We start from the raw sequence: 14,354 nt of genomic DNA on the forward strand, positions 1-14,354 counted from the left end.
AGAGTAGACAGGCATGGGAAAGGAACATAAGCAAACCTCAGTTATGATGCTTACCACGGGGAACTGCCTTTTTCAGCATCGGATCCCTTCACAATTCGGCCTGCCAGATAGGAGTCCAGCAGCTCCTGCTCAGTCTTATCAGATACGTGCAGCTTCTCAAACAGAGGACGGGAACCACAGTCTGGAAATACAGATCCATTCTTCTGTAACTACCCAGTTCTCAAATATGAACATATCTTTCATAAGCTAGCATTTCTGCTACAAGAAAATAATAATTGGTGGTGACTAAGACATGGACCCGGAGCTGGAAATTTATCTCATCTTGTTGGAAAGGTGAATAATGGGAGTTGATTTGGAGCATAGGTTCAGTCCTGGACAGTCTATATAAAATGCTCTTTTTATTCCTTTCAAAAGGTTTACATGAGTGCCAGCTAGATTATCGGACTTATGCTATTCCACCCTTAAGTTAAGGGATGCTAAGAAACTCTGGCTGGATAGGACCATGTCTGAATGGATGGGGAAAGCATCCCCTTCTAGCCCACCTCCTGAACGTTCTGGGGGATCTTCTGGTTAGATGCTTCTGTTATAGCTCTGATCTCGCTGGGGAATGGACAGGGTCATCAGCAGTATCACCCCTAAGTGCCCACTTTGGCACCGCGGAGCCTGAAACACACTTGGTTCTCCAGTGAGCTCTGGACAATGAAACAGGACATGTGACCACAACAGTACAAGTGGCATCTTGCACCAAGGCCAACCAAGTACAGGTCAGAGCATGTGACACCACTGTGTCCTTGGGTAGCCATCTGGCAGAGGTGTTTTTTGGTTGTTTTTTTTAGCTAGTGAATGTTGGCTGCTATTAGTTAGTTAGTTAGTTAGTTAGTTAGTTAGTTAGTTGGTTGGTTAGTTAGTTAGTATACCGTCCTTCGTTCACAATATAAAAATACAAAATGAGAACACAAAATACATAATAAAACAAACAAACCAATAAGTCCCCTCCCACAAAAACACTTAAAAGGATATAGGATGTTAATCAGCCATAGGCCTGGTTGAAAAGGAATGTTTTTGCCTGGCATCTAAAGGTGTACAAGGAAGGCTGTGAGTGCTTGGAAAGTTTCTGATCAATTAAAAAGGTGCCACTGATTATATGAGCGGGGATATATTCCTAATACCCACTCCTACACACTGTGGTTAGCAGCCACTGTCTGAAAAGAGACATTCCCCTCCCCCCATTCACTCAGGAGGAATTGCCTCTTCAAAAATGATAGTCTGCTTCTTGCTTCAGCAGAACCGGGTTGAGCCATTCTCAGGCAGTGTGTGCTTGAGAAGCAGCAGACACTGAATTGACATCAGGTTCTTTCATCAGACGGCATCTCCCTCACCGAGGCAAGTCAGGGCCACAGGAGAAATGGGATTTCATCAGGTCCAACCCATGCCATAATTTTCCAAAAATGAGCCTATGTAAAGCATCATTCATTACACACCAATATACTAAGAATAAGAAAATATACTAAGAATAAGAAAAATGGTGTAAAAAAGCACAAAGATGGAAGTAATCTAATTAGACACAACAATACAGTAAGAGTAATTTTTTTGAGGTCTTAGAACAAAGGAAGGAAGTCAATTTGTGTTTATGTACGTAATGATATGGTTTTGTTCTGTAGATGTGTGCTTTTTTGTTTTTGTTTAGTTTCGTTTCGTTTCCTTTGCTTTTTTTTCCCCCCTTTTCCTTTTCTGTTTTTTTTCTATATGTTCCCGGGATTTTTGTCTGGATAGTATTATTTTGGATTCAATGTTTGTAATTTTTGTTATGATTCTGCATTGAAAATAAAAAAACTAAAAAAAAATAAATTCCAAAAATGAGATAAACAAGAACATTCACACCAACTAGGAAAAAATTAGTCTGAGGAGAGTTTGGATAGCTAACCATATAAGTGGCTGCTTCAATGAAGGAAGGAAAGCAAACAGGATTCTAGAAGAGCCTGCTTGCTTTTCTGCCTTTGACCACAAGGTGGAGCCAGTAACCACAATCAGCAAGAAGAGAACCCATTCCAGCCCCTGTGCCAATACAGTATTTAAAAAGGGTCCGATTATTCAGCAATGTGTTGTATGAAGAAGTTGTGGCTTAATTGTTATTTTTCTTTCTTTTGACTTTATCTTGGCCCTCTCACCTGCTTCGCCTTGACCAAATGTCTTAGGATCAAAGAAGGTTTTGTGTTCTTGGACAGTAGTCCGGCCTGCTCTTTGCTCATCCTCATAATCGAAATCATCCACAAAACTTTCTGAAAGAGAAGACCAGGGCGGAGAAGAACTTAATTCACAGAAGAGTCAGTTTCCTCATTCCTGCTAAATCTACTTTCTACAATGGCCAGATACAAGCAGGGGCAGGGGGCTATTTTCAGGATACTTATGCACTTTCAAAAGTTATGTGTGTGGGGGGGGGGGTGTTCAGCAGGTGTTGCCTGTATGGCCATCTCCTTTTCTACAACAGGGGTAGGCAGAATAAAGATTGGGATCTGTGGGGAGGTCTTGGGGTGATTCGCAATCTCACTCCCAGTTGTCTAACAATAGCAATAACTTAAGCTTCCCATGCTATGTTCTAAAAGGATGAAAAAGAGTGACTGGGTGAAAAGCCAGAGCAGGTTTGTGGTTCTGTTTACTGATCACGACTTCCTGGGCTCAGCATGCGTTCTTAGCATATGTCTGCCTGGCTGGGACATTATTTTCCACTTGACTCTGGCTGGTGGACCTCAGGGTTCAAACAAACACACACACACACACACACACACACACACACACACACACACACATGCACTGGTAGATCCTGCAAGCCTGCAATCTGCCCATCACAGCTCTACATAACCATTAAAAGGCACAAGAGCCCTGCCTTCTGTTCTTCCTGGCCACCCTATCTACTTCCTACCTGCAGGCCACGAGAGAAAGCGATTAAGTTAGTGGAAGCCCATCAAATCCGTGTGAAGCTTTCAACACGTGCACACCAATACCAACATGCATACATGACTCCCAGCATGCAACTGGCTCTCCCACATAAACCATCCTCCCGTCTCATCTTAAGAAACTCCTCTTTACCACAAAAAGCAAAGGCCCGTCTCTTGCAGGCTCCTTACCGCAGTAGTTCAAGTCACAATAGTCAAAGGTCACGTTAGGATGGTTGATGTAGCACCAGACGCCTTCGTCGTCCTCATCAGGGTTGCGGCAATAATTCTGCACCAGGTTAGGATTGCCATGGAAGGGTTTCCCGTGGCTCATCGCTCTTGCTTGTTCTGAGGCCCATGGCAAGCACTGGGCCCCGGAAAGGGTGACCGAGAGGGTCCCCGTATACTGCAGCCCCTTGTTCGGCACACAAGGCCCTTGCTTCTTCTGCTCTTGCCCTGGGGTCCTTGGGGAAATTGGAACCGAGGTCCGGTTCTCACCTGAAAAACGAGGAGCAAGGGAACCATGACCATCGTTTTGTTTAAGAAGTTCTCCTTCACCGTATCTATATTGGTTTTAGAAGGGAAGCTGTGCACATAAGCCTGGAATTGAAAGGAGGGACCTAATCAAACTCTAAAGGGACATGGGTGGCGCTGTGGGTAAAACCTCAGTGCCTAGGACTTGCTGATCGCATGGTCGGCGGTTCGAATCCCCGCGGCGGGGTGAGCTCCCGTCGTTCGGTCCCAGCTCCTGCCCACCTAGCAGTTTGAAAGCACCCCTAAGTGCAAGTAGATAAATAGGTACCGCTTTATAGCGGGAAGGTAAACGGCGTTTCCGTGTGCTGCGTTGGTGCAGGCTCGCCAGAGCAGCTTCGTCACGCTGGCCACGTGACCCGGAAGTGCCTCTTGAGCGAGATGAGCGCGCAACCCTAGAGTCGGACACGACTGGCCCGTACGGGCAGGGGTACCTTTACCTTTAATCAAACTCTACTTCAGACATCTTTAGGCATCCCTGTTTAAGGACGTTTTTAATGTTGGGTGTTTTATCGTGTTGGGAGCCGCCCAGAGTGGCTGGGTGTCAGGGACTGCGCTGAGGAGGGCTGCACTGAGGAGGAATGGTGGGAGCCTCCCCCTCCCCCTGCTCCTGAATCTTCCCAGGAGCAGGAGGACAGTATAGATTTGGAACAGTAGTTTGCAGAGGGACATAGTTCAGAAGGCAGAAGCTGGGAAATACTGGATGGGGAGCAGCTAGGAGAGGAAACACTGAAAGAGAGAGAGTTAACAGACTCCCTTTCACTGGATCCACTGGATCCCTTTCACCATCCACTCAGCCCCAGGTCAAGGAGAGCAGATAAGGTGGCTGCTCAGAAAGCACAGTGGTTGCGAGATCAGGTTGCAAGATGCGGAAGTGACATGGGTAACTGGGGGGAAGTGGGTAGAACCCTTAATTGGGAGCACCTTCATTCCTGGAAATGGATTCTTTGTTCTCTCGCTGTGATCATTAAAAATTATAACTGGTAAGAGACGCCTTTTGCTTTGTTTCGCTTATCTACTGCCAAAGGGGGGAGGGGAGGGGGAAGCTGAGTCCCTGAAGCCTGACACTGGGGAAACCCAGTCAGATGGGTGGAGTATAAATAAATTACTACTACTACTACTATTATTATTATTATACCTGGAGTATCAGCACTAGACTCACCACACACAGGTACAGCACACTCTTCTGCACGCACGACTGGGTTTCGGGTGTAGCACCAGGGGCCCCTTGTGTTGTTGTTTGGATTCCGACAGTAGTTTTCAGTGAGGTTGGCACCTGGGTGGCTTGTCGTGTTGAAGCTAAAAGAAAGCACGATACAGTAGAGAGATACAGGGAAACAGAAAATCCCTCCTCTTATAGTTGGGCTTGCAGTAAGGGAACTCTGGATCTTGCGTCCAAAAGGACTGCACGGTAGTTTATGGCATATTCTACATGAAAAGCACTCCCTTGGAAGAAGAAAAAGAGGTGAAGCCCAGACACAGATAGTCACGTACAGCAATCACATGTCTGCATTTCACTGTGCACGTATATCAAGAACAGCTATGACTGGCTATGGCTTCCCGCCCAGCATGTGCACACCGCATGTTCTTGTACACCAAAATGCACATATGCTTGTGCACAGATTTCAGATTCCACCCCTCCTTCCCCTGATGCAATTGGCTGGGCATGTCCTCCATTGGCTATCTTGCAGCTCACGGCTATTGGGAAGGGCCGCTCTGCTTATCTGAAGACATTCAAGCTTTTACTCAATTGTCCCTGTCGTCCGCATTGTTTTCATTCCCCTCCAACCACATTGCTTACAATTCCCCCTTCCAAGGATAACTGAGGATAACACTTCATGCATTTGATGACGTGGATGCTAGTCCTTGAAAGTTTTGTTTACGTGGTTAACTCAGTGATTCTCAAAGGTTTCGTCTCCTTCCCTCAATAATTTCTCTTCCCAGGAACTGCCATAGAAATCCTATATATTTCAAAGGGGTTTTTTTGGGGGGGGGGGGAGGTTTCACATTTATTGTCATGCTACTCGCACCTGCAGATCCCCTTTTTCCCTAGAGCACACTAATATTCTCCTGTACAATATTCCCTTGCGCTTTGTGCTTCCAATTAAAACCCAAGATGCAATGGGGAGGCGACTGGATCCTTATTCTCTGCTCAGTCTCTCCATCCAGTGTTGTGTGAAGGCAAGTGGAAGTCAGGCTTGAGTTGCCTCCAGTTCAGAGGCTGGCCCTGCAAGCAAAGGGTGGCACAGAAATGTTTTTTTTTTTTTCAAACAAACAAGCAAGCAAACTTACTCAGGCTTGTGAGGAAATTTGCTCGACCAGTACTGGCATTCAATTCCTGACTTGGTGAACGAAATGGATCCCCTATAATTCTGCCCCGCATCTTTGACACAGTCACCTGTTGGAATGAAAAATACAGGATGCAGTTAAATGGAACAGCTAGCAGCATATTCAGAGAGTCAAGACATCTCAGTGGTTTGGATGTAGGCTGATACACATAACAAGCGCTAGTTCAGAGGTGCTTCTATGTCCCTTGGTTTAGCTACACTTGATTGCTCTACACTTCAGAAGGGGCAGCTGAATCTGGGAACTGACTCCATTGAAAAGCATTATGTTTAATGGGTCAGTAGAAAGAACACACAGAGAAAACACTGTGCTTGAAAATACATGTTCTATCAGTGGTGAGAGTTTGGGATAGACCATTCACATAGGCAATCGTTCCTTGATCAAGACACATTTGGCACCCAAGCCAAACACAGGCCTTTATATTATTGTATTTATATCTGATTATATATATTTTAGGTCACCTTTCAGGGTGCAACTCCTTCTGAAGATTATATCAACATGGAAAACCATTGAACTATTTTCAATATACAACATTTGCTCCTAGGCTGCCCTTGGTGCTGAAAAGAAAATGAAGAAAGTGCTGGGCAATTTTTATCTTGTTTACATTTCTCTATTTCGTATGGGGAGGAGGGCTGGATCCATGCTATACTCTGGAACAGCTAAGATGCCCCACAGACTTAGAAGGACCCCAACTAACTTCATAGGCCAGCACAAGGATTTCCATGTGCACAGTGGAGCATCCCCTCTTCTCCTTTCCCCACCTTCCTCAAATCCCCCTCCCTCCCCAAATTGCTCTGGAAGGATGCGGGAAACCCCAGAACAGGTTCAGGAGTGGGGTGGAGAGAGGAGAGGAAGGGAAAGATATGTTGAATAAAGAGGAATCCTTGTACTGGTGGAATTGGTTAGATAGTCCTGCAATGTGTTTGTTACAGACTATAATAATATTACGCATTTATTATATTTGCTAATTGGTTTTCTTAACAGATAACCCAAAGTGATATTTGGGCACATCACACATTGCAGGAGACAAATGTGTTTTTGTTTTTAGAGATACGCATGTTCAGCAAGGAACCAGGCTCTGGCTTCATCTCTTTTATACTACATTTGTGAATTTCAAAACCCATCCTGTCTCTCTCACAAGTTACAGTATTGTTAGTGTCTACATTAGGCAGCAGATCTCCCCCATGCCCCGCTCTGCCACCAGCTGCCCTATGGGCAAGAATCCTGATGACTTGTTCTATCTTCATATTGTTTATTGTGAAATTATGAGTGTAGTTCAATGTTCCTTTAAGATACCTTGCAAGGATTTGTATCCTGAAAGCAGGGGGTGCAAGTAACTGCAATGAATATAATAAATAGTATATAAATCATGCACATCTGCTAAAATGTTGTTTGCAGCAGTGTCCCTCTGCGCGTTTAGGAAAGAGAGAGGGACTCTCCTGAGAGGAATGCTTCTCAGTGGTCTTGCCTTATTTAGAATTTGCCTCCAGTCTCTTCAGAGAAAGCAGATTCCTTGCACTCACCACCGCCAGGGCATCACAGACTCACTGTTAAGCTGCTTACCTTTCAGGCACTCATCGAGAGCTGCTCTGGGCTGCTTCTGAGACTTACATACTGGGAAGAGAGTAATACAATTCAGCTTAAAGGGATCTTCAGCTCATAAGAACAGCTCAACAGGATTGACCATGGGAAGCTTGCAAGGGGGACTGAATGCAACAGCCCTCTCTGCACTTGTGATTTCCAGCAACTGGTACTCAGAGGCATGCTGCCTCTCTGATACTGAGAGCAGCACACAGCCATTGGGAGATAGGAAAGCAACTCTCATTTTTCTGGCTCCAAAAGCCCCCAAGGGGTGAAATCCAACTGTGGCTGTCTGCCAGTGTAACCGACTTCCCGTTTGTGCAGCAGGAGATCTCCTTCCTCTCTTCTCCACTCCCAATCCCACAAATCTGATGTGGAGGATTAGGAGACCACCCACAGCAGATTTATGGGGGCTTCAGGGGGAAAGAGAAGCAAAAATTCCCATTGCACAGATGTCACGTGACACTGGATTTCACCCAAACATTGGGCAAGGATGAATTAGGGAGAAGTTTCTGTTTCTCCATTTTTAAAACAGATGAACGGTCCAGCCTTGCTTTGGCAGCTGCCATCAGTGCCATCTTAATGAATATGATGTGTTGCTTAGGGATAGGCAAATAGCAAGGGAGAAAGGACTAGCGAAAGGATCAATCCTATGCAGAAACGGGGATCTAGCCAATGGGTGGGAGGACATTGGCAGCAGCAGGAGATGCAAGTTGACCAAGTCCAGCTGACCAATAACTAAACATGAATGGATGAAGAGCAGCAACATGAAAAACTTTGAAGCTTGGTGTGGTGATAGTAGTTACTGAAGGGACAGGAAGAGAGAGGAAACTGGAGGACACGGCTGGAGGAAATTAGTTGACACAACTGTGGGGAAAGTGTGTGTGTGTATATGTTATGGCCAAAGTAGTTGGGTCAATTTTAATGGTATGACTGGATTAGTTTGTGCAATTGGACTTCCACAGCAAGAGCTCCAAGATCAAATATGGTAACAGAAGAAGGAAGAATTTAGATATGCTACTATTATGCTTGCAACTTTATCATCCTATGCATGTTTATTTGGAGATGTTCTGCTGATTTCAAAGGATTTAACTCCAAATAAGTATTTGCAGGAACTGCTGCTCTGCGATATGCAAGGCTAATACTGGCCATTGACGTAGAGACATAATTCTCCAGAGCCTGTGAAAGCCAGATCTTGGAATAAGGTTCAGTGGTAAACAATATACAAATAGTAAGGGTATTTGACAAGAGCTTTAGACATGCATACCTGAGTATTGTGCCCAGAATATATCCTGCAAAACAAAAGTGCTCACTTAGAAAGAAATACCCAAGAACGAGTAAGTCAACTGATGCAGTTCTACAGTACTGCTGATGCTAGAAAGGTCTTACCCTGTAAGCTGTCAGGATGAGACACCACTCTGAGCTCTTTGGGGGCAGCATGAGATATGATTGTCATGACTCAGCAAGAGAGAGGACACATCTGATTTTGCTTCTGCCATCAAATTAAATCTATTGCAATTATGAGATGCACATAGCTCAAGGGTAACTACTGCATGAATTAAACAAGCCCTCAGCCAGCCTTCCATATGTTGTTAGACTCCAGTTCCCATCAGCCTCAGCTAGTGTGGCCAGTGGACAAGGGATGATGGGGGTAGCAGTCCAACAACATCCACCCATTTTAGAAGTACAAATTTAGATCTTTGACATAGCTAGCCAGTATATTTTAATATAACAACCTTTAAGGTTTGGCTGAATAGGGTGGTGGCATCTGCACCGGGCCTGTCCCCACTTACATCCTACAGCAGGCTTCCGGAACTTTGGCCCTCCAGATGTTTTTGGCCTACAACTCCCATGATCCCTAGCTAGCAGGACCAGTGGTCAGGGATGATGGGAATTGTAGTCTCAAAACATCTGGCGTGCCAAGGTTGAGGAAGCCCGTCCTATAGTATCACCCAGTCTTTAGGAGCAAGGGGAAGTCTTACGATAATGTCCTGTCAACTATATTGCTTAATGGATTATTATTTACAGAAACCGTTCCTATTGTCTATAGCATATATAAAAACATGTGTGGGGATAAATGCTTTCCCTGGTTATTGGGCTTCCAGTGGAGGTCATTTCTCATCTGTTCTTCTAAGAGATGCTACCAGACAACGGACTCCTTTTGAATGACTGGTCAAAGATACGACACATTATGTAAAGGGACTGGTTTCTATATTATACAAATTTATTATTAATGCCTCATTTGGGGCCCAGAGTCAAAAATCACGATGGGAATTTAATTGGGACATACATCTGAGAAATGTAGTGGTGTAGAAGAGCTGGAAAAAATGTCACATCTGGCTACCAATGCGCCCCTTTGATTTTAGATAGTACATGGGTAGATGAGTCTAAAAAGCCCAGGACACAATTTTTTCACAGTTCTCTAGCTAATTTACCAGAAGTAACGTATTTAGTGTTAAATCTGGAAGTGTATACTCGATTCTGACCAAACTAAGCCTCCTAGATTTATTTTTATAAATCTTTATTATTTGTAAAGGGTATCTTTATTTAAACAATTTATTATCCCTTTAGAGCTCCACTGGGTCTTTGTACTTTGTCCTTCCAAGCTGTGATGCATTATGGTTTAAATCATTATTTGTTTCTTTTCTTTTTGCTATGTTTGCACTTTTTGTTGTTATTAAATTAATACATTTTTCATAAAATAAAATAAAATTACAACATCTGGAAGGAGACTGGGGAAGAAGAAATCCACTGTGAAATCCTCACAGTGGTTGCTGGGCCCTTGAATATGTGACTTAACAGGCCTTGTTCTGCAGGAAGGAAAGTGGAATGATACCTACTGTTTGGGCATTAGACTCAATGGCTTCACGGGCTTCTTCATAGCTGCACACTTCCTCCAGGCACTCCCGTTCTAGATTGCCTTTGCGCACCTCTTCTAAGTATCCTTTGTTGGCTCGCCTTGAGCGCTTCAGCAAAGAGAGTGCTTGCTTCTGATCGAGAAAGACTAGCAAGAGCAGAACACCCATCAGTCAGTCCTTAGTGTGGAGGCTCATTCACTGGGGCAATTGTAATTCTGAAGGACCATTGAGTGGGAAGGACCCTACAGCCAGCCCTCTCCTCCAAGACATGATTAACCACCACAACGCAAACACAGACAGATCAGATGACACAGTCTGGACATCAGTGGTCCAGAAGCAGAACTGGGCACCTGCAGAAAGCTGCTACGAAGAAAATTTCCAGATGATTCAGCCCACGGAGGTACACCACACATGGTGGAGAAGGGCAAGCCATTGTCATGTTTTCAGTATAATGTTGCATGTTTCAGGATATCAGCTCTGCATTCCTACAATGTTCTCCCCTTTGTAGGCTCCAGCTGCCTGATTACAGATGTAATGCATTGCCCAACCGTTGACAGTCTTGTGTTACAACAGAAAAAACAGGAAGTTCTGTCAAATGCCGATTTTTCACTTCTAGATCTCAATGGGGCCGATCCAACACTACTGTCAGTGGAACTCCATGTGTGCAGCGCTGGATACAACCCAGTGTGAATTTCTCACCTAATCTTCACCTTTATGGCATTTATTTATTTCAACCATTTGCATGCCTCTTGACTGCAGTCATTTCTAAGCAGTGTGCAGGAGACCCAATACAATAGGAATAAACATGAGTTTAAACTATACAATCAGAATTCAATAAAAAAAACCTGCTGGAATAAGAAAAAAAGTATTCACAAAGCACCAAATAGAAAATAATATTTCTAGTCTATTCTGGTCTTATGGTGGTAGAACCAAGACTCTTGTTCAGTTTAGTATCAGGGTTGTGCCCAGAACTGACCACTTCCAAGTGGCAGGTCTCTTTCTGCTCTATGGACACTTACCCTATTCCTGTTTGCACAGAAAAACGTATTTACTCAGCCCTCGTCCTGTGTGCCTCTTTGCTGGCACGTGTGCTGGTCTCTGTTTGCCCACCCCAGAATCTGAACCTTTGTAGTCCTCTCATTTCCCTTTTTCACATTCAGACATTAGAACTTTCAGTCTCAGTCAGGGGTGGGGAATGTCTGGCCCATGAGGCTAAATAATTAGGCCATGTTGGTCAAGCCATGCCTACCTGCCAGTCATCTGATGATACTAGGCTTTGATACTAGGTTCGAGCAGGTAAAATGGAAGCTAGGCTGGAACAAAAGAGGCTCCTTAAGATGACTGTTCAGTTGTTTCTGAAGTCCTGCCAACCAGCTGATTGGTGGGGTTTCAGAAGACACTTGTCTTCTGAAGCACCAACAATCAGCTGTTTGCCGGGACCTCAAGCACAGTGCATGGCTCTTTGCAAGCTCCTTGAAGAGTCCTGCATGAAGCTTTGAACACTCAACAATGAGCTGATTACAGGGGGTTCAAAGCACCATGTCACCTGACATAATTGTAACATCAGCTGATTGGCAGGTATGTCCCCTACCCACCCATCAAATTTGGTCTGTGGGATGGGTAGGGGTATAAATCCCCCCTCCATCTGATTAAGATCTAGCAATGGTTGCTGAAGGATGAGAAGAATCACAGAGCTACCCCACAGCGGAAAGCGTCAAGCTAGGGGTTGGGTTGGAACAGAGGCAGCCTTCTCCAATCTGGTGCCCTCCAATATTGTCAGACTCCTACTCCCATCAGCCTAACAACAAGTATAGCCAACGGTCAGGGATGATGGGAACTGTAGTCCAGCAAGATCTGAATGGTATCAGGTTAGGAAAAGGTGAGACAGGGTTTCTGACCAGGTCTCCTCTATTGGAGAGAGAAACAACAGGGTGCTCTGTGGCAGCTTGAAGGCCAGCAATTTAGCAGAAGAGTCCACTGTGTCATTTTTTAAGATGCCACAAGACTCTGTTGCTTTGGCTGCTGCAATAGACTAATACAACTGCTGCTTAGGAAGCTGCCATTGCAGGCATAAGGCTGTATCCAATGCAAACCACTGAAATTGATCGACGTGAACAACATAAGATAATTCTTTTCAATGCATTACTTGATGTATTGCTTAGTTGGATACAACCCAGAGGGCACACCCTGCCTCTGAAGTGGTTAAACTGCATACACATGCCTCTCCTCAAAAAGGTACTTGAGGAGTACATTTTAATATTTTGGTAAGTGCCATGTTCCTGCTAACTCTATTAAGAGTTAAGAAGAGCCTTCCTGTTAAGATAAAGAACTCCAACAAAGAGGCGTCCATTGGGGAACCTCCCCTCCCCCCCGTCCCATCTATCTTCCAGCAAGAAGCATGGAAAAAGACACACTATCATGGGATGTAACTCCCGTGTGTTTGGTTATTCAGGTGGGCATACTCAAATACAAAAGCTAAACGATAACTGGTCTGGAGAGAGTGAGTTCTGGCACAGCGCTGCCCCACCTCCACCATCTTTGCTCAATTATCACCCGAGATCCTTCCTGCTCCAAAGCTGGGAGTCTCTGAAACATGGAGTGACATGCCTGCCTCTCTATACAGCTGCCACATCCTCTCCATCTCAGCCATGCTCAGTCTCTTTCAATGGGGCTGCTGCTGGGATTCAGGGCTGTAGCTCAGTTGTAGAGCCTCCCTTAGCAGGCAGAAGGTCCTGGGTTCAACTGCTGGCATCGCCAGATGGGACTGGGAGAGACCCTGGAGAGCCACTGCCAGTGAATGTAGACAATAAGAGATAGATGGACCAATGGACTCAGTATAATAAAGCTTCCTATTTTCCCTGGGTGCTTGATCTGCCACACTGAACTTCCAATGTAGGAGGCCAACAGAATGAGTATTGCTATCTGCTCTACTAGTCAATTGCAGCACAAGCCTACACGTTTTCTCAGAAACCCCAGAGTTCAACATTCATCCCCTTAGCACATGTTCTTAAGATTGCTGCCTGTTCACTGCTGAGCAGGCTGATTTCCTTACCCTGGTTGTAGCTTAGTGAGAGGTCCAGAAGAATGGCAAGGAGAAGGGTCCTCAGCATTCTGGTTCTGCTCTGTCCCATTGCGTGTGCGCCTGACTGCAGGAAGATTGCAGAGGAAATGGATGAAGAATGATTGCAGCCCAGCCTGGGTTAATGTTGAACCAGGATGAAGAAACAGGAACCAGGTCACAGTGTGTCAGGGACAGTAAGTTTGAGGATCTCACTATCTCACCCATCCTGGGTTTTCTCTCCCTCCCTTGCATTTTTGCTTTCAGGTGCCTGGGTGGCACAAGCAGCCAATGGAATAAGAACAATTCCATCCACACATGTAGATTGCTTGTGGTCTCAGAACACCAAATAAACATGGACTGACAATAGGAAACAATATGCACGTCATATTATTACGTCATTATTTCATAAAGCAGAGGACATTTGGCTATCCTGGCTTAAAATAAGGGAACTACCATTTGTTTATAAAACCCTCCTGTTGCAGATATTTAATCCAGATGCCAAAAGGTCTATTCCCTGTCTTTACTTCTGTGATTCTGTCCTAGAATACACCGAGAGAGTGAATTTCTTCTCCCTTCCACAATTTCTCTCACCGAGAGAGTGAATTTCTTCTCCCTTCCACAATGTCTCTCAGCAAAAATCCAATGAGATCCCCATGACTTCTTTCTGAATGCCCAAAGAGAGGTGCTTGATTATATGTGTGTTGGAGAGGAGTCAAAGAAGTCAGAACACATGAAAGACACCAAGGAGTCAAGTCATTAAATATTTGCATCCTGTTTCAGTTCATTTGTATTTTTAAAATTTTCCCCGTTTAATTGTGGTTTGGACATAAATGAACTTAAAACAAATATTTGGTATACTGACCACCCACTTTTAATGGGTAAACGTAATTCTCAAACAGATGCATGTCATAAACTCTTCAAGATTGTAGTGCAAGTCCTGTAAGGTGAATACAGATGAATAATTATTGTATTCACTGAACATGATATTCAATATTCATTGAATACAATATACAAAATTGAATACAAAAGCTTCATTGGGTTCAA

The 14,354-nt window shown here is 44.5% G+C and overlaps 1 protein-coding gene across 3 annotated transcripts in view; it reads right to left on the reverse strand.

Annotated features, from left to right (window-relative positions):
* Window positions 1-14,354, reverse strand: part of LOC128413097 (prothrombin-like) — a 33,803-nt gene that overhangs the window by 5,448 nt on the left and 14,001 nt on the right. For all 3 annotated transcript variants that reach the window (XM_053386930.1, XM_053386965.1, XM_053386974.1), the window contains 9 exons: window positions 13,302-13,395; window positions 10,232-10,395; window positions 8,659-8,683; window positions 7,374-7,424; window positions 5,757-5,862; window positions 4,627-4,763; window positions 3,126-3,431; window positions 2,169-2,279; window positions 55-181 (listed from right to left, as the gene is read on the reverse strand). In XM_053386930.1, the coding sequence (XP_053242905.1) occupies window positions 55-181; window positions 2,169-2,279; window positions 3,126-3,431; window positions 4,627-4,763; window positions 5,757-5,862; window positions 7,374-7,424; window positions 8,659-8,683; window positions 10,232-10,395; window positions 13,302-13,395 (1,121 nt within the window). The remainder of the gene's footprint in view (window positions 1-54; window positions 182-2,168; window positions 2,280-3,125; window positions 3,432-4,626; window positions 4,764-5,756; window positions 5,863-7,373; window positions 7,425-8,658; window positions 8,684-10,231; window positions 10,396-13,301; window positions 13,396-14,354) is intronic.

Source organism: Podarcis raffonei, chromosome 1 (assembly GCF_027172205.1).
Source record: "Podarcis raffonei isolate rPodRaf1 chromosome 1, rPodRaf1.pri, whole genome shotgun sequence".
In the NCBI taxonomy this organism is placed as follows: Eukaryota; Metazoa; Chordata; class Lepidosauria; order Squamata; family Lacertidae; genus Podarcis; species Podarcis raffonei.